At 39.7% G+C, this 24,865-nt stretch overlaps 1 protein-coding gene across 6 annotated transcripts in view; it reads left to right on the top strand.

The window, feature by feature from the left end:
- The window catches only part of LOC136850230 (E3 ubiquitin-protein ligase TTC3-like), a 477,716-nt gene that overhangs the window by 424,027 nt on the left and 28,824 nt on the right, over positions 1–24,865 (top strand). For all 6 annotated transcript variants that reach the window (XM_067123873.1, XM_067123870.1, XM_067123869.1 and 3 more), the window contains 2 exons: positions 14,778–14,869; positions 15,041–15,148. In XM_067123873.1, the coding sequence (XP_066979974.1) occupies positions 14,778–14,869; positions 15,041–15,148 (200 nt within the window). The remainder of the gene's footprint in view (positions 1–14,777; positions 14,870–15,040; positions 15,149–24,865) is intronic.

Consider the following 24,865-nt stretch of genomic DNA (forward strand, 5'->3'; position numbering starts at 1 on the left):
AACTTTTTATTGATATTTGGTGTGTTTACATTAATATTAATTTTTAGAAAGTAATTTTTTTATCATAAAAAAATATTACTTAGTCACAAAAATATGAAAATAATTGGTGAATATTTTAGATATGCTCTACAGAAAAATCCTCAAATAGACAAATTTTCCATGAATAGTTACAGTTGACCCCCAGTATTTGTGGGGGATAGGGACTGCAACCACCCACGAAGAGCTAAAATCCGCAAGTACTTGACTCCCTCAAAAAATGCTTATAAATGCCTGTTTGAATACATAGTTTAAAAACCAAAGACCCACTCGAAAAATGCTTATAACTGCGTATTTTAATAGTTCAAATGCCAAATACATAAGAAGTGTATATTTAGTCGCAAAAATATGAAAATACAGTAATTAGTGAAAATTGCTCAATGAAAAATTTGCGAATAGATGAATTTTCCATGAGTAATTTGGAGATGTGTTCCACAGAAAAATCTATGAGTAGGTGAAGCTGTGAATGCTGAACCCCTAATAAGTGAGGGTCGACTGTAATTTGGAGTTATGTTCCACAGAAAAATCTGCAAATAGGTAAATACGCGAATACGTTCTGAACCGTTCTGAAGGGTGTTGACTAATATATATAATATATATGGATATGTATATATATATATATATATATATATATATATATATATATATATATATATATATATATATATATATATATATATATATATATATATATCTTTTTTTTTAACATGCTTTTTTCCCATTTTTATATGGGGTAAGCACGATGCCTTCTTTTGAAGGGCTTCGATTTGGCGGTGGGGTAGGCCGTAGCCTCGATCGGCTGCCCTGCCTGACATCGCTTAGACCCCGGTAGCGAATGTGTACATGTTACCAAATCCAAAGCTCCCTTTCTCCCAGCAGCGAGGAGAACTGGGCGGGTAGGTCGACAGTTCGAGACATGTGAGGTGTCTGTTATGTTTTTAGAAGATGTTGGAGTGGCTTTGTTTATGTGTGTATTAGTCTGTAACACCTATTTGCTTTCAGCAAACCTATCCGTTGGTTACATATGTAATCCCGGGGTGTCTACACGGATAGCAAAGTGTCCACCTTCTCTGACTGGTGGGCTGCGGGGATTGAACCCTTGCCACAGACTTCTATGAAGCCTGAGGTTGCTGCTTCTACCAACCGAGCCATCGAGGCTCCATATATATATATATATATATATATATATATATATATATATATATATATATATATATATATATATATATATATATATATATATATATATATATATATATATATATATATATATATATATATATATATATATATATATATATATACATACATATATATACATATACATACTATACATACATACATACATACATACATATACATACAGTTGACCCCTCTGTATTGTGGTTCAGGATTTGCGGCTTCAGTTAATTGCAGATTTTTCTGTGGAACCTATCTCCAAATATATCATGGAAAATTCACTAATTCACAGATTGTTTCGTGGGGCAATATTCACTAATTACTGTGTTTTCATTTTATTTTCTTGACTAAATATACATTTTTTATAATAAAATGTTATACAGTCCAGTACAGGCAGTCCCCGGTTATTGGTGGGGTTCCGTTCTCGATAGTGTGACGATAACCGAAAATCGCCACTAACTGAAAATCGACGATAATAGCACTGATCCTTGGTTATCAGCACTGATAACCAGTTATCAGCGACGATAACCGGGAATTGGTGTTGAAGATCCGGTTATCGTCGTCACTAGACAAGCACCGTAAAACCGGATTGTCGATAACTGAGACTGCCGATAACCGGGGACTGTCTGTATTCACTAATTACTGTATTTTCATTTTCCTGGCTAAATATACATTTTTTATGATAAAAAAATTACTACAGTACCAGTTTTCAAATAAAGATTATATAAATCATATGGGTACAGTTCTCACCAATGATGAATGTTGTTTGATGATGATGATGATGATGAATTAGCTGTGCAATCCCATGAATGACAATGAAGATATGGCTGCACAGCAAAGCAGAGGAGTTACATCTCCTCTTGGGGTGCCTCTTCCTCATCTTCAGGCACTTTGTCCACCAAGTGCACTTCTTCAGGGACTTTGGGAGACTATGGAGGGTCCTTCTTCATGGTGATAGGCAGCTGCTGTTGCTGCTTCTTTATGCTGACGAGGAGGTTATTATAGGGCACCATGCACATACCAAGGCCATTTGAAAAGTCTGTGGAGCATTCAATATTAGGATCCCGTGCCTCAGTCATCTCCTGCAGCTCCCTGGTCACCCTCATCATTCAGGACATGTTCCAAAGACAGCCCCTCATCCTCCTCCCCTACCCGTCCCCTGAACCTGTTGCATCTTCCTCGCTGGCAGACTTTGTCCTAGTCCATCAGGGAGTCAGAGTGGGCATCAGTGAGGGTGCCAATTTCATCTCCACTGGATCCTCATAAATAGCATTCTCCCCACATCCTCTTCTTTCTCGATGTACCGGATGGTACTCTCATTCACACCATAATGGGCAGCTACTTCAGCATAACTTTTCCCTTCCCTCAACAGTTCCAGAAGTCCTACCTACTCATGGAAAGTCATGGCCTTCCTCTGGCGCTTAGGCTCTTTGCCAGAAGCCTTAGAGGGAGAAGGGCATTAAGGAGGCATCTTAGGGCACGATTCAAAAAGATTTGTGAAATCAGGACCGATACAGAACATGCAAACAGTGAACTAGGAAGCTGGGCTATACTGTGCATAACAACATTAATATTTTGTGTATTGTGTACTGTGCATACTGTACATTTTATTGATGATTTGCTGTTGTAAGATGATTTTGAAATGTTAAAGTATTTAGGGTGATAGAGCATATCTAAAATATGAGGGTAGTTTGTACAACGATGGGACTACTTCAGAACAAAATATTAGGTTTGGTTGTCTACAGAACCTGTCCTGTTGCTCTATAGTATTTTCATTTTACTGTATTTTTGTGAATAAATACATTTTTTAATGGTAAAAGAAAATGATTTACTAATTTTCAAATATGTTAATGTAAACAGTTAAAATATCAATAAAGTTTTTTTTTTTTCCTTAAAAAATGGTTGCCCCAAAGCCACCCCCGGAAATTCCAAACACAAAGCTTGTGAAAGGAAAATGCATTTTGGGAAGCTGAAATACCTAGGCGCAGTGCTACTTGACATGCTATTGACTGGCTTTTGCAAAGCAGCCAGTCCAGGAGCACCATTCATTTTCTTTGTCATTGATTGGCTGTACCCTTGGTACTGATTGGCTGTGTACCCCAAAGACTTTCCCTCATGGAGATGTACGTAAGTACTGCAGAGCTCTCATCTTGCCACTTCAAAGCATATCCTTCCACTGTTCTAGTGTTTCTCTGTGTACCTGTGTACTTTCCGCATCTTTGTTTACAGCGTCAATCTGTGTAACCGTGCCCTAAGATGCCTCCTAAATGGTCTGTGCCTTCTAAGGCTTCTGGCAAAGAGCCTAAGCATCAGAGGGGGGTCATGGCGCTCCAGGAGAAGGTAGGACTTCTGGATATGTTGAAGGAAGGAAAAGTTACGCCGCAGTAGCGCGGTGTTATGGCGTGAATGAGAGTACAGTCCGCTACATAAAGAAGAAAGAGACGGAGATAAGGAAGGTCATGAGTGTTAGCTTCTAGCGTAGTGCCAAGACTGTTTCCACTGTGCGTGATAAGAGCATCGTGAAGATGGAGTCAGCCTTGGCATTTTGGATCACATACTGCCCTAAGAAGAACATCCCCCTTGACACCAACATCCTTTACGAGAAGGCATGACAGCTCTGACAGCAGTTTTCGACTGTTACGGAAGGCGGCGACATATAGGAAGCAGATTTCTTAGGCTTTGACGAACCCGCCAAAAGAGCGGAAAGAGGAAGAGTAAGAAGCAGGACCATTGTCAGCTCCTCAAGGGTTTTGAGCCAATAAGGGGTTGTTGCACCATTTTCAGAGGCGGTTCCAACTTTAAAGACTGTTTCTCTGTAAGGGGTGGGAAGCAGCATTGGCAGACAGAAGTAGCTGCAAAATATCCTGAGACCTTCAAGAAAATCAGCAGGGACAAGGGCAACCATCCAGAACAGGTGTTCAATATGGACGAGACTGGCTTTTTCTGGAAGAAGATGCCTTCATGGACATACATCATGAAGGACGAAGCCAGAGCCCCTGGGTTCAAGGCCCAGAAGGATAGGGTTACCCTCATTATGTGTGGCAATGCTGCTGGCTTCATGCTGAAACCAGGCCTCATTTACAAGGCTGCAAACCCCAGGGCCATCAAGATTAAGAACAAGCACTTGCTGCCTGTGTTTTGGATGCACAACGCCAAGGCTTGGATCACCAAAGTCCTTACGCCTAACTGGTTCATTCAGAGCTTCATCCTTCAAGTTAAGGATAATGCTGGTGGCCACTCTCTGGATGTTTATTACGAGGAGTCCAGCTACAGTTCCTCCCTGCAATCTCTCCTCCAGCCTATGGAGCACTCTACACCCAGAACTCCCTTGAGCACCATGTGAAGGCAGTGGACACTGACAATGAATTTACGCTGAAGAAGGATTGGTGTAAATTCACGATTGCCACATTTGACTGTCATCACCAATCGTTGAAAGATATGAAGGAGGAGACCCTTAGTGCATGCTGGAAGAAGTTGTGGCAAGTGTGTGTTCATGATTATAAGGGCTTCTCTCCTGAAGAAATTCAACATTTGGCCATTGATAAGGTAGAGCAGTTGGTGAAGACATTTGGTGGAGGCGGCTTCAATAATATCACCGAGGATGAAGTCAGCACCCTCATCGATGCTCACTCTGACCCCCTGACGGACCAGGATTTGGAAGAGCTGATGAAGTCTACCAGCGAGGCAGGGATCCTTATATGGAACGCTCCATAAAGTTCACACATGCCCTTGATGCTTGTATGGCACCCTATAATAATGCCCTTGTCAGCATGAAGAAGCAGCAACAGCAGCTGCCTATCACCATGTTTCTTGAGCGGATGAAGAAGGACCCTCCAAAACCTCCCAAAACCCCTGAAGAAGGGGAAAAGGTGCCCCCAGAGATGTAACTCTTCTGCTTTGCTGTGCAGTCATATCTTCATCGTCATTTGTGGAACTGCAAAGCTAATTCATCATCATCTTCAATCAACATTCATCACTGGCGAGTACCCGTATGATTTATGTAATCTTAAACGTCACTGTTTTATATATTTTTTTAATGCATATTTTAATACTGTAATTTAGGTAGAGTACTTAATGTGCCAGTGTCATTCCTATTTACATTAAAAGAAAATGGTAAGGGTTGAATACTGTATGAAAGAAATTGCTTTTGTCTGAATATGTGCAAGGATAACTTGATTAGTTTTTGCCATGGTAAGAGTACAATAACAGCTGTAGGAGTGTTCTCGTGTAGCTGTAAGCCATATATTTTTAAGGGTACAGTAATGTTGTAAGATGACTTTGAAATGATATTCAAGACTTTCAGTATGATAGTTTAAGGTATATTTGGTGTTTGAACTATTAGAACAGGAAGTTATAAGCGTTTTTAAAGGGGTTTCTAACTTGTCGTGGATTTCAACTCTTATCGCGGGTGGTTGTGGCCCCAATACCCACAAATACCTGAAGTCAACTGTGTGTGTGTGTGTGTGTGTGTGTATATATATATATATATATATATATATATATATATATATAATATATATATATATATATATATATATATATATATATATATATATATATATATATATATATATATATATATATATATATATATATATATATACACACACACACACTGTATATACACAGAGTAGGTCCTCGACTTACAACGAGGTATCCATTCCAGTGCCGTGCCATAAGTTGATTTCTGCCGCAAGACGGTGTTTTGCCTTTAACGGCGCTTACAGTGCCGTAACTTGATGTTGCATCAAGTTACAGTGCATTAACTTGATGGCAAGAATACCTATTCTTGCCATCAGTGCCATCAGCAGCGCTTACGGTGCCACAACTTGATGCAATATCAAGTTACGGCGCTGTAAAATGCCGTTAATGGCGCTGAAAAGGTGCCGTAAGATCGAATCCGCTGTAAGTTGGTATTGCCCTGTGTATACATACATACATATATATATATATATATATATATATATATGTATGTGTGTGTGTGTGTGTGTGTGTGTGTGTATATATATATATATATATATATATATATATATATATATATATATATATATATATATATATATATATATATATATATATATATATATATATATATATATATACATATACACACACACACACACACACACACACACACACACACAGGCAGTCCCCAGTTATCGGCATTCCAGTTTTACAGCTCTTGCGTACCTACCAACGATGATAACCGGATCTTTAACACCAATCCCCAGTTATTGGCATCGCTACACGAGCCTTAAAATCTGATTGCCGATAACTGGAGACTGCATGTGTGTGTGTGTGTGTATATATATGTGTATATATATATATATATACAGTAGAACTTCGGTCCTCGACGCTAATTCGTTCCAGAAGAAGTGTCGAGATTCGATTTTGTCGAATTCGGAGTTCATTTCTCCCATAAGAAATAACTGAAAATGGATTAATCCATTCCTGACCACCAGTCATTACCCCAACCTTGCCTTTTTATACAAAACTTTACACAAATTACAATTAAATAAGTTCAGAGTTGAATAACTTACCGTATCAGAAGCACTTTTTACATTTTTAAATGCTTACTGTATCAAAAAACCGAGTGCCATAGGCTAGGCTAGGTAGCCTATAGGCACTACCAGAATGTACTGCAACAGGTACACATGAAAACTGTTGTTAATAATGATAACATTGAAAAACAAGCCAGATTATCACATTAAATTAATAATACAGTATTTATAAACCGAATTACTGTATGTCTGTTATCATAAAATTAAGAAAAATTTCCTAAATTACGTCGGAACTTGGCAGCTTGTGGCAGATATAAACAAACCACAGTGCCGCCCTGGTGGTGTATCGCAGTACTAATTACGTAAACATTCAATGTTTATGGGAAATTTCATACAGAGTCTACTGGAATAGTGTACAAAATCACTGTAAAACATCTTTCAGTAAATATTTACTGAAATGTTTTACAGTGATTACTGAAAGATGTTTTACAGTGATTTTGTACACTATTCCAGTAGACTCTGTATGAAATCTACCATAAGTATTGAATGTTTATGTAATTAGTACCAATGATACACCAGGGCAGCGCTGTGGTTTGTTTATATCTGCCACAAGCTGCCAGTTCCACGAAATTTAGAAATTTTTCTTAATTTTATGATAACAGACATACAGTAATTCGGCTTATAAATACTGTATTATTAATTTAATGTGATAATCTGGCTTGTTTTTCAACAGCAGCAGCAGCATGTGTGGGCTTTAAATGCTTTTAAATAAGCATGGGAAGAACGCCACCAACAACGCCAACTAGCGGCAGCCGCCCGAAACTCTTTTTCTACAAACATCATACGATTCATCGGGTCGGATTCCGGTTTGTTGTTTGAGCTCCGATGCAAAATTTACTCAACATTTCGTGTTGAAATCCGATTATGTCGAGTTCTAGTACAGTCGAGGACTGAGGTTCTACTGTATATATATATATATATATATATATATATATATATATCGGAAAACCAGATTGCCGATAACTGGGACCACATGTGTATATATATATATATATACTATATATACATATATATATATATACATACATACAGTAAATATATATATATATATATATATATTTGCGATCTCATGATTACACACACATCATACATATTCATGTATTTCTCTGTGGAACGTATCTAACAATTCTCAGAAAATTCGCCCATTCTCGGTATTTTTCACTGAGAAATATTCACTAATTACTGTATTTTCATCTCATTTTCATGACTAAATGCACTTTCTGTGATAAAACTATTAAAATACTCAGGTAATGCTCGAGTTACGATAATTCACCTTACGATAATTCGATTTTGCAATGGGGTAAGCAATTAATACCGATAGACAATGTTTTTTATGAAATATTTTTAAATTTCGTGCAGGCACAGGCAGCAGCATAATCAGACAGTGAGAGAGACCAAATTACAGTAGACAACTTTTCCTCCATCTCTTTATCCCATCATCTAGTTTAAAAAGTAAAAGAGAACAATAAAAGTATTGTTAGTAATGTTATACTTTTGTGTAAATGCATACAGCCATAAACAGCCGACTAAGAAACTGTTGTTCTGCTTATAAATGAATCTGATAACAACAGCCGTTTACCTGGTATTTCAACCATCATATGGTAATAAACAGTTACCTTAGCTTATAGCACAAATGACATTAAGTAGAATAGGACTGATATATTTTTATATATACCCTTATTCGGTATGGATAAAAGATTGTCAAGGAAATATACTGCTAAATTTAAGTTGCAAGTTGTAGCTGAAGCTGAAAAACAATGTTCAAGCTGCTAATGACTGTACTGTAAATTATCGTGCATCGGCAACATGGATGAAACTCGATTGTAATTAAACTTTAGAGAAAGTATTTTAGTCAAAACACATTACTGTTATTTTTACGCCGATAAACGATAAATATGTAAAGCTCGTATTGTGATAAAATCAAGTGAAAATAGCAAACAGAATCTTGAATTTTTTTGTACACAAAACAAAGGTCCCCAAATGGCCTTCATCATCTGTTAACGAAAAAATAGATAAATTAATTTCATAACGAGACGTATTATAGTTATCTTTCAACTTAAAAAAGACTTCGTATAACGAAAAATAACCTTACCCCATATAAATAAATTATCTAGAGATTCATTTATGGTAACTAGAAGCAAGAAAAGCACTCTGAACTGAATTAAATTTGGCGAAATAAACACTGCGTAAACGATTTCCAAACCAAAACATTGATCGCAACGCTATGACCACAATTTATAATACAAAAGCAATATAGGAATATATACAATGTCATTGGATACAGTGAATTAAGGCATAAAATTTTAAAAGATGGATACTGTATTTTATTATGTTGACGGTTGTATAATAGGATAGGGTATTTGAATACTGTATAGAGTACAGTATAGCCTAATGTAGGCTACGCTACCGTATATGTATGCAATGTACCATAGTGTAGGCTAAGCTAATTCTTGTTAATCAGTTTCTCTTTGCACCGAATTATCATAAGTCACTTTGCATGAACCTCCAGAATTAGCTGATATTAATAATTACTATACCATTTATGTATAGAGTATACTTTATAGTGTAGGCTAGGCTACCATATATGTGTACATGGTACCAATTACCCTAGTGTAGGTTAGGCTATGTTTGAGATACGTTTTGGTATTTCTTACGGCTTTTGCAACAAACGATTTTTTTTTTTTTTTTTAACCTAACCTCATCGTAAGTAGGATAATACCTGTATAAGCATTTTTAGTTTGTTTTGCATCTTTGAACTATCAAAGTAGGCAGTTCCAAGTGTTTATAGAAGGTTTTAGCTATTCGCAGGGCATGTGGTACGCATCCCTCACGAATACGGGGGTTTACTGTATATATATATATTATATCAGCGGCACTGTTCCCCGGTTATCAGTGCCAATAATTGATGTCCGTGCCGATACCTGAGGATCAGCACTATTATTGCCAATTTTCGGATGTTGGCGATTTTCAGTTATCATCACACTGTAGGAACGGAAGTGGATATATATATATATATATATATATATATATATATATATATATATATATATATATATATATATATATATATATATATGTATATATGTATATATGTATATATGTATATGTATATGTATATATATATATATATATATATATATATATATATATATATATATATATATATATATATATATATATATATATATATGTATGTATGTATGTATATATATATATGTATGTATGTATGTATATATATATGTATATATATGAGGCGCGGCGTAACAAGGTGGCAAGCGCCACTGGTTGGTTTTTTATTGTGAGCGAGCAGCTAAAGTACAGCACTATCCTGTACACACACTTTTGTCCCCTTATGTTACTGGCAAAAGGTTCGAAAATCCATGCAAAACAAAGGGAAATTTGCCCTTAGCGAGTTCTCACTGCTACATCATAAGATATCATAAAAAAGGAGGCAAGCGGCAACCAGTGGAGGTGCGTGGGTGGATGTTTTTGTTTTATAATATTTTCATGGAAATTTTACTCAGATATGTTATAATAATAATTTTAGAGCATTATTAGGATAAATATTTTAGGTTGTTTTCACAAAAACATGCTTTAATTGCCGTATGAAAACATTTTCATTGTGTTCATTAACACTTTACAATCTTACATTACCTCACTTTTTGTGGTTGTGGCGCTAAATGACAAAACATACTATAATGATTTTTGCATATGTAATAGGCGAATAAATTTCCTTTAAAATGAGGTATGATTCATACAAATCTTTTGGCTGGTTTTTCTTTTATAAGCGTTTTCATAGTTGGCAAACTTTAAATGCGTTTTTATCATTTTTTAAAAAACGGCGCTTGGCACCTTATTACACTGCGCCACTCATATGTATATGTATATATATATGTATATGTATATATACATATATATATATATATCACAACTAGCGGCACCCACGTGAGCTGTGTGATTGCCTGCATTTTTCAAATTTCGGCCATCAGACCACGTTCATGTTTCAAAAATGGGTTCGTGAATCAAACACCATTTTTATATATATTTTTTGTCGTGAATCAATTGTTCATGGGTAACGTGTTCATAAATCCAGGTCTGACAGAATGTGTGTGTGTGTGTATGTATATACACAGTATATAGTCGACACCAGCTATATCGCAGTTCAGTATTCGCGGATTTTTCTGTGGAACATATCTCCAAATATATTGCAGAAAATTCACTAATTCGTGGACTTTTTCATTGAGCAATATTCACTCATCACTGTATTTTTAGAACGTGAGGTAGATAGATAGATATATAGATAGATGGATAGAAAGGGAGAGTGGTTGATAGAAAAATAATTTTTTTGTATATATATATATATATATATATATATATATATATATATATATATATATATATATATATATATATATATATATATATATATATATATACAGGCGGTCCCCAGTTTACAACGGGGTTCCGTTCTTCTTGCGCGCGTCGTAAGCGAAAAATCGTCGTAAGCGGAAAATCGTCGAAAATCGTCAAACATTACGACAACGTGAAAAGAATTTCTGCGCGGACGTAAGGAAAAAGTTTTTTCAAAAATTCATCATAAATCGAAATATTGTGCTAGAGACTTCCAATTTGTTGCAAAATGAAGGTAAATGATTGAATATTACTAGAATGTAAGAGTTTTAGCTTACAATTGCATTTTTTGACCATTTTGGTTGAGTCAAAGTTGACCGAAGGTTGAAATTTTGGCAGTTATCGAGATTTATATGAAAATATTTCCAAACTGATAAAAGCTACAACCATGGGTTGTACATTGTTGTATTTTACATGAAATTGCGCACATTTTCATAAATAAAACTTTACATAACGGCTAATATAAAACAGTGCAAAAAATTACGACAAAATGACGAAAGAATTTCTGAAATTTTCGGCCGAGTTACCTCGCGGACGTAAGGAAAAAGTTTTTTTCAAAAATTCACCATAAATCGAAATATTGTGCTAGAGACTTCCAATTTGTTGCAAAATGAAGGTAAATGATTGAATATTACTAGAATGTAAGAGTTTTAGATTACAATTGCGTTTTTAGACCATTTTGGTTGAGTCAAAGTTGACCGAAGGTTGAAATTTTTTGTAGTCGACGTACGGTACGTCCACTTGGCACCCAACAGACAATTTTAGTTGACGTATGATACGTCCAGTAGGCGTTTAAGGGTTAATCTGGGTAATTGATGGATTACTGTATTTAAAATCTTCTGGTCACATACTGTATTACCAGATATGTATATAATGTGGTTATTAAAACTGCATACATGAATGGTAAAAAGTGTCCTGTAGAATCTAACATACATTTCAGCCTAAAAAGCAATGAAATTATAAAATACTTGGCTATGGTAGTGGTGGGTTTGTTCCAGCTGTAGTGAATATATCTGAATTTGACAGATAAAAGTACAGAAATAGACCTATACCTTTCTTCTTGGCCAGGTAATTATTATTACTTCATTTTGATAACTGGAAGGGAGTTTAAATCTCGTCCAGGCATCAGAATTATCTTCATTTCTTTCGTCATTTGGATCTAGGCTTAGTAGAGACATGGTAGTTCCTGTCATAGCAGGAATATCCAGCTTATCTTGTGGGTCATCCTTAGTCACTTGTCCTTGGGAAAGCTTGTTTCTTACAGGTGATTTATTATTAATGCTCTCCAAAGCAGCTATGGTCAGCTTCCAAAGATCCTCCCATCTTCCTTTGCTTCTCATCCAAGAAAAAAAGGATGATCTCACTCAGTAGCTGGACAACAGAACTTTTGTTTGGGAGTTTCATCTAAATCTAAACCTCTGGAGATCCTGCTGTTTTTGGATGCATAGAAGGGAGGTGGGGTGCACACTTGGAGGACAGTTTCTTTGCAAGTGTGGATGTCAGATGACCTTTGCATGTACATCAATGTTTTGCAAAGTACAGTAAGGAAAAATTGGTAAATGTTTTAGTTATTTTATGTATTTGAATGGTTTAATGGTAATTCTGTTTGAACGGCCCTACTTCCTTAGGACATAGATTTAAACCTCCTGAACACTCCAGACTTCATTCCAATGCTGCGTCATGTCAGAGTATTTTATTCTATAGATAACATTTGACAGAATCTGAAGAGATGGAATGGAATTTGCATAATGCAATTGGGCAACATCGAAACTGTAGGGCTAATGAGAAGAACCTGGAAGCCAAGGTGGTATTATCAGTCTTGTGTTTACCATAGTTCTCATAACCCAAAGAAGAACCATTATGTGGTTGATAGGTGAAAAAATGGTGATGTGGTACCTGTAAAACAACTTGCCAGGTTGTCCCAGAACTCTGAGGAAGTTGAAGGAGGCTATCCTCTTTTGTCTGTCTTTGGTCAAAGAGGAATATATGTAGTCCTTCAGGAAGTGTGCAATCAGAGGAATTGTCAATTACTGCAGCATTTTCATACCCATTCCTTCCTTACTAATGGAGAGATTTTTCCACAACACATGGAGATCAGTAGTAGATGGGAATATATTAATTTTTAAAAAATTATGAAAGAATATTACTGGATTCCACTGTGCAGTGTTTTCTTTATCTATAATACAAGCAGTGTCCTTTGAGCCGTAATCTGGTCTTCAGCAAATATCATGCTCAAGACAAGATGTGTTTTCTCATACTGGATAGAGATACTGGCCTCAGTTTTTCACATCAGGAAGAACTTGCAATTTATTACTTGAAGGATGTATACTCTCAAGTAGAACTCACCTGTCAAACACAGGACTTGAAAAAAAAAAATTGTGGGTTTCCGTAGCATAGCCCTTTACTGTGGCTTTTCCCAAGTTACAATCCTGATGTGTTTTAGGACCTGCTTCCAAGGAATGTATTTGTGACGATACCTTGGTTATTGGTTAGCGGCACTGGAGGCATCTGTAGTGATGGAAATGACTAAAAATCTGCACTAACAAATCGGGAAATTATTCGATATGGGGTTTGGTAGTGTAAGAAAAGAATTACCATAATTCAAGCTAGTACAGAATAGAGGGTACTGTAATCACTTTTAGGAAATCTTTTGACAAATTTCTTCCAAGTACAAGCCCCTAATTATCATCTAAGCTGAAGTTAAAGGGGAGCTGATAATTATGGAATTGTTTTTTAATGTTAATTATATTTATTTGTAATGGAGGTTATTGGGTGGTAATAAGGCACATAAAATTGTTGATAATTGTTACATGGTAATGTAGCTGGAGTATAATCTTTTTTTTCACAACTGGTCATAATAGAAAGAACCAAGTTATAAATCCAAGGACAACTGTAGTTGAAGTAAACAGACTGTAAGTTAAGCAGACTCCCAGAAGTGATAACAGTATAGTTATTAGGTTAGGTAATGCACAAAGGTTGTTCTAGCATGGGCACTAATAATAGGGTTTTAGGAATACAGTATGCTTTATAAATCATTTGCCTAAAAATGACTATAAAGATACAAAAGGTCTCTGCAAAGTACAAACTACATATTTGACAGATATGTCAGTCAGTAGTTGAGGTGTCTTTAGAGAAAGGAATCTTGTCATCCCTTAGGTGAGTATCCTTCCTTAGAGGAAGTTGCCATGTTCACTAAGTCAAAAATGTTTTCTGTTTTGGCTGCTGTGGGATGTAGTATTTTGTTGGAGGCATTTTGCTTCCATGCACAACTCTTTCCTTACCTAGGATAAGTTTAGTTTCATGATTTTCTTTAATATCAAGATTTCAAGATGAGTTTTGGGTACCTTGAATGCATAGTAGCTTTAATATAAGAGAAAATGAGGTATTGTTTGCACTCATCTCATAGAGTAATATTGATATTGATGACTGAGGTCTTGACTAGCAATACACAGAATGGATAGGTAAAACAGGATGTTTTTATGTGTAATACTGTATACTGTAGATTCCTTTGAAATTTATTGACATGGGACTTCTTTCAAGTGTAAAATGTAAACTGGACTCCACCTAAAATTCTTATTTATGCTCTTCTAGAATTTGACCACCACCAGTTCTGTGGGTACCATTGGCACGTTACCTCCTAAGCTAGTTCGGCCGCAACCTAAGCAGCCGACAAATGGTAAAGGGTGAGTAGAAAATAGTTTTCCTATACTAAAATAAAGGAAAATAAGTTTACTTGCTGAGTACATTGACATTTTTAAGTAAGGTTATTATAGACAGTGGTGTTAGCATTTATTAATTTCTCTTTGATTGGCATGTGTTAAAAATGAATCATCACAGTTAATCCACATTTTCAGAGGAGTTCAGTCTGTTACTTCAGCACCAGCTGTAGGAAAAGAAGATACAGCTGCTTACAAAAGACTGATTGAAGTTTGTAAACAGCGCATAGGAAAGGAATATTCTTCGTAAGTTTGTGTTTATTTAAAATTCTTTATGTACTGTATTCATAGTGTATATAAGGTAATGCTAGTTTTACTATTTTGTTTACATAAGTAGTATAAATGTATTAGACATATGGCATGTGGTATGATGCAGAATGGTAGAAAATAATTGTTTCAATTAATTAGTTTAATTTAAAGCAATATAAACCCATTCCTTACTAAGTGCCTCTCTTGTTAAAATCTTAACCACAACAACCATTTGCACTCTTTTGGTATACAGGTAGTCCTCTAGTTACGGTGGGGATACTTTACAATTACCCCATCATTACTCGAAAATATCACAACTCGGAGGCAGCCTAGCCTGCACTATATAATCTATAAATATATTGTACTGTACTGTTAATTCTTTTTTATTCTCTGCACTAAAGTGATGGAACACCTCTTCCCCTTCACCACCAGCAGGAGACTCACTTGGGCATTTGGAAGACATGCTGATCATATACAAATTTGCATTTTAAACAGTTTAAAATAGACAAAAATCACACTATCGGTATTGCCATCTAACTTCGAATATCATAAGTAGTATCGCCATCGCAACTTCGAAATATCGCAACTCAAAACATCGTAACTCAAGGACTACCTGTACTTAATAGGTTTGGGTTAAGGTTTGAGGATTTGCCTTTACAATGGGACTTCAGTTTCTTTTCTTATCAGTTTGTTATATGAAACCCACTATTCATAGCCTTCATAAGTAAATGGACCTCAGTTACATACCCAGCCACAGTTGCTTGTTTGCTAGTTTACTCAGCTGGATACTTCTCAGGAGATCCCAGCAGATGCTTGGTTGAACTTTAGGAAGGAGGTCCCAAAGACCTTCACAATCCCAAATAATCCCTTGATACTGAGCACCAGTGTATTTAAAATGTTATTGAAGATATCTATCAGGAATTCATGGCAGCTTAAGATACTGAATTGGACATTGTTACTATGACATTTTTGGCTATTAGAAAGCTAAAAAAAATCCTAGAAGGCCATCATTAAAATTGGAATTTGAATTCCAGAGTGATGCCCTTCCTTCCCCTGTAGTACTGACTGCTCCCAGCACTCTGACTTACCCTTTCCAGGTCAGGAGGATCTGGGACACCTACTCCCACCCCCTGACTTCACGGTGACTATTATTGGTGTGACCCTTGATGTGTCTCATCTCACTAGGTAGATAGAAATATTTTATCAACAAGCGAAAGATGCCTGATATGGAAAATAGAAGTTTGGGATACACCCACCTTCCTCCATACAGGATGGTGCCTGATCCCTCTTTCCATCAGAATAAGGAAACTGACAAAGGAGACTTTCATTGTCCCACTGGCAGGGCCGCCAAGGCAATCGAAGCCACCCGTTTCCATTTTGAGGAAAATATGGTACTTTGACCATCCTGTAAGCCCTTTGTTGGCCGAGTTGGTTGAGCTTCAGACCGTCATTCGATGGGCCGGAGTTCGATTCCCGCCGCCGGCTGATGAAGAGTTAGAGGGATTTATTTCTGGTGATAGAAATTCATTTCTCGCTATAATGTGGTTCGGATTCCACAATAAGCTGTAGGTCCCGTTGCTAAGTAACCAGTTGGTTCTTAGCCACGTAAAATAAGTGTAATCCTTCGGGCCAGCCCTAGGAGAGCTGTTAATCAGCTCAGTGGTCTGGTAAAACTAAGCTATACTTACTTTTTTGACCATCCTGTAGAATCAACACCCCTTCTGGGTATTCTGCCTTATTACCCGTAAAGGGGTGCATCGTATGAAGGCAGATTTTCAGAAGTTTGTGGTTACTGGGTGTTGCGATACGTTTGTATCTGTGGTGAATCCAGTCCTCAAACTGTGACTCAAGGATATTAGTTATCTGGCTCTCACATGCCTGGAAGGGGCTTCACCATCCACCCACAGAAGTAGGTGACTGGGAAGATCCTTGCCCTGAAAGGCTGCTCTCACCAAACAGGTAGATCTATGCTGGTAGCTATACTCATGGATGCCTCCTTGAAAGGTTGGAGATCATCATCAGTTGTAAGGTGTCTTATTAATTTCCTGTCTCACAGAAAACTGAAGCATCGTATTTGAACCCACATCCTGTTGCCCTGGACAACATGACAGCTCTTCTCTGTGCAGTCATGCTTTCCATCCTTCAGAGGGTTTGAGTAAGGAAATGGCACTTTTCAGCAAGCCACCTGATGCGGTCACTCACCATAAAAGCATACTCCCTGTCAAGGTAGATGGCAGCTTCAAGAGAGTGGATGTTAGCCAAACCCTTATTCCAGGTGATTGCCAGCCTGTTTCCACATCTGGAAGTGGGCTTGTTTGCTACACAGGAAAACCATCAACTTCCATTATGTGTCTCTAACCCTGGACAATGAGGCAAAAGCGAGACCCATTACTACAAGATTGGGACAAATGGAGGGTGATCTGCCTATTTTCTCCATTGCTGACCTTCAATAGAGCTACCATCCAAGTGGCCTAAAATTGATCCAACAGTCCAGCTGTCATTTGTTTGTTCTGCTGCAACAATGGGTAAGGAAATCAGTTCCCTTTCCATCTGTGATTTTATTGCAATTACTAAGAATGAAAGTTGTCTGTACATGCTCTTCTCTGTGCTGGGACCTTCATGAATGGATTTTCTAAAGTTTACCGTGAAAATTATTCTTCTAACACTGCTAGGTACCTGGTGTAGAAACTAGAGACTTCATCTATCAGACAGCCCTCGTCCATATGTCAGTTGTGTCTGGACTTCTACCGTATGGAGAACCTAGTTGAACTTACACTCACAACTGTCTGATTTTTCTGCCTGAGGACAAGTGCCTTGTCACCACCAAAATTACAGTGTACATGGCTATACTGTTGGAGCCCTTGCTGTCTGGATCTAGTATTGGTTCCTATTTCTTGGTTTATGAACAATGTCGTGGGAATATAACTCCTGTTGTTTCCTCAATTTACTGGTCCCCGTACAAACTCAGTGGTGGCTCTTATGCTTCAAAAGGCCGTATTCTTTACTGCTTTCTTGACTGCTTTGCGATCAGGTGCCCAGATCAGCAAACTTCTCCATTAGACAAAGGAAATGCTTCATCACCCGCATGCATAAATGTCACTTGCTGTTGTCCCCAAGCCTGTCATTCTTGGCCAAGAACAAGGAACTGTTGAAGAGGAAATCCTCCTGTTGCCTTTTAGGAACTCAGTGTTACAGATAAGAGATATGCCTGGTCTGGTCATTCCAGTTTTACTCAGATGTCACTGCAAATATCCTTAATAGTATTCTTTTCTTTTACCTTACCACTGTCAAGCTGCCCTCACTGCATGGGGTGAGAATCATCTTAGTGTCCCTAACTAAAAGGCAGAACCTCAATCCTTCCGTAAGTGACATGTCTGGAAGATGGGTATCTCCCTGGCTTTCTTTGGGAATTTCTCCTCCATAGAAGTATCAAGTTTCATTGGTGGTCATCACAGTTAATGTTCTTCGAGGGTTAAACCATGTTAGTAGGTAATATGCTAAGTCCCGGCCCCATAGGCTCCTGAGTGGAAAAATGGTGGGCCCCTCTGATACCATGGCTCTTCTGAAACATTGCGGGGATACCAAAGTTATGCTGCATTCCATTTTGACATGGTTGGGTAAGTCACTTTCTTGTTATCTTAATTCCTCAGAAATCCTGAATCAAGAGGGAAGGGGATTCCTCATGTGGCACTAATGCTGTGGTACTACTTAAAAATGTTGGGAAGGAGCAGTTATTCTGACATAGTTGGATATGTTGTATAGAAGAGGGAAGGTGATCTGTCTTGTCTTTTGTTACCTGTCAATTTATTTTATACTCTCCTTCGAAGATGAGCATCTGCTACACTATTAAAAAAGGGATTTTGACAAAGGAAAAATCTATTTCTGGGGGAAGACCTGTGTCACCCAGTGAAATATCCTTTTAGCACATATTTCTAGGTATAAGTATTGCTAAATATACCAGAGAAAAAGCTAAACACAATGCCAGGGTTATGACCCCCGGATCGAACGCCATTTATGTATGGTGTCGGTATACACAAAGGGTGAGTGGTGCCACTGCCACAGGCCTCCGCCCTATAGAGCTCTCCAATCTCAAAACCCCGAAAAGTGAGGAGCCGTTACATACCTCACCTTCTTCTCCCAGCCAACCACCACCTCAGCTGCCATCTTGTAAACATCCCAAGTTAGCACCCCCCCAAGCTTGGTATGCCACTCATGGGGGGGGGGGGATACAGGGATGGGTCACCGGGTGACACAGGTCTTCCCCCAGAAATAGATTTTTCCTTTTTCAAAATCCCTTTTCTGGGCTCAACCTGTGTCACCCGGTGAAATTATAACAGAGAATCAGCCATACAAAAGCTTGGTGGAGCCCTCTTAAGAATGACCTTAATGGAGCTAAATAAAACTATAAGAAAATTACTGTGTTTTAATAACCCAAAGCAGTAATAATAAAACATGATTAACAATATAGGGCACACAGACAAAATTAGTTACACCAAGACACTTAAGGCTAACAAAAGGGGAACAACAAAATATGCAAAACAGTCAGGAGTCAGGCTGTGAAGCAGGCTTGACCTAAAGATAGAAGGCATGGCGAGTAAACGAGGCAGGCAGGCGAGAGAGGAATAAAGGACAGGATAAACTAAGGTTACAAAAGCTATTCTAGGGCAGGAGGAACAATACTTCCTGCAGCCACTGTGGAAAATTTAAGAGCCTCTAGAGATTTAAGGTAGTGGCGTTTGAACGCTGTTGGTGATTTCCAGCCCGTATATTTTTTAAGATCATCAAATTTCATATTATGGAAATAATCAGTGGAGGTGACCACTGCTCGAATATCATGTACCCTAGGTACTGAATCCGGGTTTGCTTGCTTTGTGAAATATAGTATTTGTTGCCTGATGGCCTTTAAAGAAATGGTTCCTCCATTTTCTCTAACAAAAAGAGGGCCAGACATTATATTAGAAGTTCTATTTAAATAAGCCTTTAAAGTGTTAACTGGGCATAAGGCCAGATCCTGTGGAAGGGGGATAACCTTCCAAGGGGACCATCTATTTTGTGGATCTTCATTCTTAGCTAAAAACTTGAGATCCGGAGACAACAGAACTTCTCTTGACGGGAGGAAATCAACATGGTTCGGTTCTCTAGAGAGAGCAGACAGTTCAGAAATTCTGGCACCTGAGGCTAGGCTAATTAAAAATAACGTTTTCCTTAACAGACTCGAGTATGAACACAGTTCATTGTCAGTGTCCGATGCTAATTTAAGTACATCATTTAAGAACCAGGAAACCGTGTGGGGACGGGTTGCTGGTCTAAGACGAGCGCATGCTTTAGGAATTGACGAAAAATATGAGTCTGTAAGGTTAATATTGAAGCCATGTAAAAATATTTTTCTTAAAGCCGATTTTGCTGTAGTAATAGTACTAGAGGCCAGTCCTTTCTCAAATAATGACCTGAAGAAAGAGATTGCAAGGTTCGTGGTCATTTCTTGAGCTTCAGATTCTCTCAGATATAATGCTAACTTTTTAACTGCTGAGTCATATTGTCTGAGGGTAGATTCCCTTTTGTCTGATTCTATGAACAGTGTATTGATAGGATCAATGTTAGCATCTTTCTGAGCTGCAAATTTCATGAAGTCCATAAAGCTAGGGCATTCAGAATTCTTGAGGAAGCTGACACAGTCCGAGTTTGTACTATTTGTGTCAACCTTGGACTGGGGATTTGTATGCGCCGAAGTTTCAACTGTAGAAGAAGAGGAAACCAATTGCTCTTCGGCCAGTTGGGTGCCACAAGTGCTACTTGACCTTTGAATGATCTGAGTTTGTGTAAAACTTCCATCAATACATTTATTGGTGGAAACAGATAGATCCTTTGCCACCTGTTCCAGTCTATTGACATCGCATCTGTGGAGTGAGCTAGAGGGTCTAGATTGGGAGCAACGTAACACGGAAGTTTGTGGTTGCTCTCTGTGGCAAACAGGTCCACCTGGAGACCTGGAACCACACGACAAATCCACTCAAATGATGCTTTGTCCAGTGACGATTCCGACTCCAGTGGAGTTGTCCTGGACAGTGAATCTGCAATGACGTTCCGGACACCTGCCAGATGGGTAGCTGACAGGTGCCAACGGTGTTTCCTTGCCAAGGAGAAAATTGCTATCATTACCTGATTGATCCGGCTCGACTTGGAGCCCCCTCTGTTTATGCAATGCACAACTACTGCACTGCCCAGTACCAGTCTGATATGAATCTGTCTGTCTGGTTGGACGTAGTTTCTTTAGAGTTAGAAATACTGCCATTGCTTCTAGAATGTTGATATGGAACTGGCGGAACATAGTTGACCACGTTCCTTGAACTTTCTTGTGTTGGGAATATCCTCCCCACCCGCTCAGGGAAGCATCCGTATGGATCACCAATGATGGAGGGGGAAATTGGAGAGGCACTGACCTTGACAAACTCTTGACTGTTGACCATGGTCGAAGCCTCTTCCTCAACACCAGCGGAATTAGGGACATCTTGTCTCTGTATCTGCTGTTGGCTCGTCTCCGCCATACTCTGTTTATATCCTTCAGTTTGGCTTTCAGCAGCAAATCTGTTACTGACGCAAACTGAAGAGAACCCAGGACTCTTTCCCGGGTACGACGAGAGGCTCTTGTTTTTGAGGAACTGCCTGGTAGCTTTGGCTATTTCCCTCCTTTTGGCTGGTGGAAGTGACAGTTTGTGTGTCCAGATCCCATTGGATTCCTAACCATTGAAATCGAGCCTCCAGAACTAGGCGGGATTTCTTCCTGTTTATTTGAAAACCTAAGGATTCCAGGAAGCTGATCACTATGGATGTTGCTTTCCGACATTCCTTGGCGTTGGATGCCCAAATTATCCAATCGTCCAGGTATGCGGCTAACATGATCCCTTGGGCCCGTAGTTGTTGGACTACTGTTTCTGCCAGTTTGGTGAAAATTCTGGGCGCTATGTTGAGCCAGAATGGCATGACTCTGAACGAGTATGCTTGTTTCCCTAGTCTGAATCCTAGGTAAGGAGAGAAGTTTCTCGCAATCGGGACGAGATAATAAGCGTCTGAAAGATCTATAGAGGTGGTGATGGCCCCACGGGGAAGTAGGGTCCGCACCTGCGAGATTGTAAGCATGCGAAATTTGTCGCATTGAATGTATAAATTGAGACGAGACAAGTCTAGGATTACTCTTTGCTGAATAGAGTCTTTCTTCGGAACACTGAACAGTCTGCCTTGAAATTTCAGGTGTCTCACTTTCTTTATTGCCCTCTTTTGAAGAAGGTCTTTTACAAAGTCCAGGAGGGCTTTGGATGGAGACTGATGGAATCTGACTGGCGGAGGAGGCCCTCTGCTCCAGCTCCATCCCAGACCCTTGGAAACTATGCTGTGGGCCCACGGACTGAAGGTCCAACGGTCCCGGAGGAGATGTAACCTCCCGCCCACCTGAGGAGACTCATTGAGCGGAAGAGGGCTTACTTCCTCTACTTCCTCAGCCTCCTCTTCCCCTTGAGAGAGGACGTGATGCAGATCTACCTCTGAAGGAGGCTCTGGCTCTGCTTCCCCTCGCATTTCTGTTAAAACCTCGAAACGCCCCCTGGCTTTCAAACGAAGCGTTGAAAGCCGGGGACGCTACAAAGGTTGGCGAAGCAAGGGTTTGCTGAGCCGGCTGCATCAGAACAAACTGTTGCTGAGGCTGAGCTTTAGAGGTTGAAGGCTGACCGATCTGAGAGACCGGTACAGCTTGGAGCATAGTTTGGGCCTGAGGTTTTCTGTACCTCCTGAACCTTTTCCTATCCCTGGCTTGAGGCCCGGCGGACTCAGTGGCCTTCTTTTTAAAAGGGAGACCCCAGCGGGAGCGAAGGTTCTGATTTGCTCTGGTTGCCTCCGCCAGAACATTGTTGACCTCATCCTCAGGGAAGATGTTAGGGCCCCAGATAGAACTCTTCATGAGTCTATTGGGCTCGTGTCTGATAGTGGCGTCTGCAAAGATGTGTTTTCGGCAGTTTAGTCTCGCCACTACAAAGTCATACAGGTCCGCCTGGAATGCCGCTAACAGGGATTTGGTCAGGACCTGGAAAAGAGGTTCTTCAGCGTAGGTTACCGCCGTTACCCCCATAATAGTAAGGGAATGCAGGGAGTGACTCATCCTGCATCTAGCCTCGAATTCCGCCTTCAGAAGGGCCTCCGGAATCTTGGGAAGCTGTTCACTAAAAAGAGTGGAGGCGCACTCGGGGTCGAGTTTGCCCACCGTGAACGTGGCCGGAGCTCCCAACCAAAATTCCGAATCTCCAGGTAAGACGAGAGAGGTGGGATCTGTCTCCCGGAGATGAGGCAGCGGCTTACCCTCGATTCCCGCCTGACTAGTCAGCACTGCTATCTTAGTCGTGCAGGGGGTAGGGATGGAGTCACCTACCGAGAACATCGTGAAAGTCCCCTTAAAGGGGGTAAGCTTGGTATTTTTGCACTCCCATTCAGTGAGAGCGTGCATCAAGGTGGATTGCGCTTGGTCCCTGGGGAAGATAACTGTCTCCTTCGGGACCTTGTCTGATCTGATCCAGGCTTCCTCTGTAAGCCTGGCATAGCCTGGGTAGGGAGGCACCAGGTCGGGTGGAAAGAACTCCAGTTCCTCCAACCGACGAGTTCCCAAGCCCTCGATGGTCAGGGTATCATTGTGCAGAGGAGCATGAAGAGCCAGACGCCACGGGTTTCCCTTATCAAAGGGGGCAGTCTGGAGGCATCCGGAACAACATAAGATTGTCCTGCTACTCCGGAGCGCATAAACCCAGAGAGCAAGCTTTCCTGGGTCTGCATCCTCTCTGCCAATGACTTCACAGACTGACCAGAGGTCTGTAAGCTCGAAACGAGCTGGGAGGAAAGGTCTTGAATCCTGGCCTCGACCTTCTTATCTAACTTCTGCATTAGAAGTTCCGCAAAGGCCTCAGGGTCAAAGTTAGGCTGAGGGGGACTAGCCTTAGACGTCCTGGATCTCGACCCCTTGGGCGGGGGAGTAGCCTTACTAGTGGACGCCACTGGGTTAAGAGCCAGTGACGACCTTGAGGGAGCTGACGGATTAGACCTTTGAGGCCTAGAGGACTTAGGTAAGTCCTTTTTTTCAAGGTTTTCACCTTGGGGACAACAGACCTCGACCTCGACCTGTCCTCAAGGATAGCTGATTTAAGAAAGCCTTGAAATGAAGAAGGAGAACCAAAAAGGGGACTACCTACACTCTCTCCCCCTGCCTCACTTACCACCCTACCTTCTACCTGGTGGTCCGGATCGACGCTCAAAGGTTCGAGGTGGATATTGATGGCCGCCACCTCTTCCGCCACCTCTCCGCACAGGTTGTCTTCTTGGGAGGGTTGCGTCTCCTCCCGGATCCGTTCAGTTAAAGGGGCGGCTACTTTCGCCGGCACTGCGGCTGAGATCTGGGCTCCGGGGTAGAGGAGATTACATATCTCCTCTGACAGGACGTACGGCTTCCCCGACACAACATTCCTCCCGAACCCGCCGACCCAGACCTTCAGGGTCGACAGCGAAGAGTCACGGATTATACGGTCAGACTGAAAGAAAGGGAAGGATTTACTGAAAATATTCTCCAACTGTCGTATATGTCAATATAAGACATTAAAGGCAAAAGGAGACTAAAGGTTAGCGGTCTCTAAAGCTTACCAACTCATCCACCACTAGCTCGTACAGAGCGTAGCAAATCTC

The sequence above is a fragment of the Macrobrachium rosenbergii genome, chromosome 21 (assembly GCF_040412425.1).
Source record: "Macrobrachium rosenbergii isolate ZJJX-2024 chromosome 21, ASM4041242v1, whole genome shotgun sequence".
Lineage (NCBI taxonomy): Eukaryota > Metazoa > Arthropoda > Malacostraca > Decapoda > Palaemonidae > Macrobrachium > Macrobrachium rosenbergii.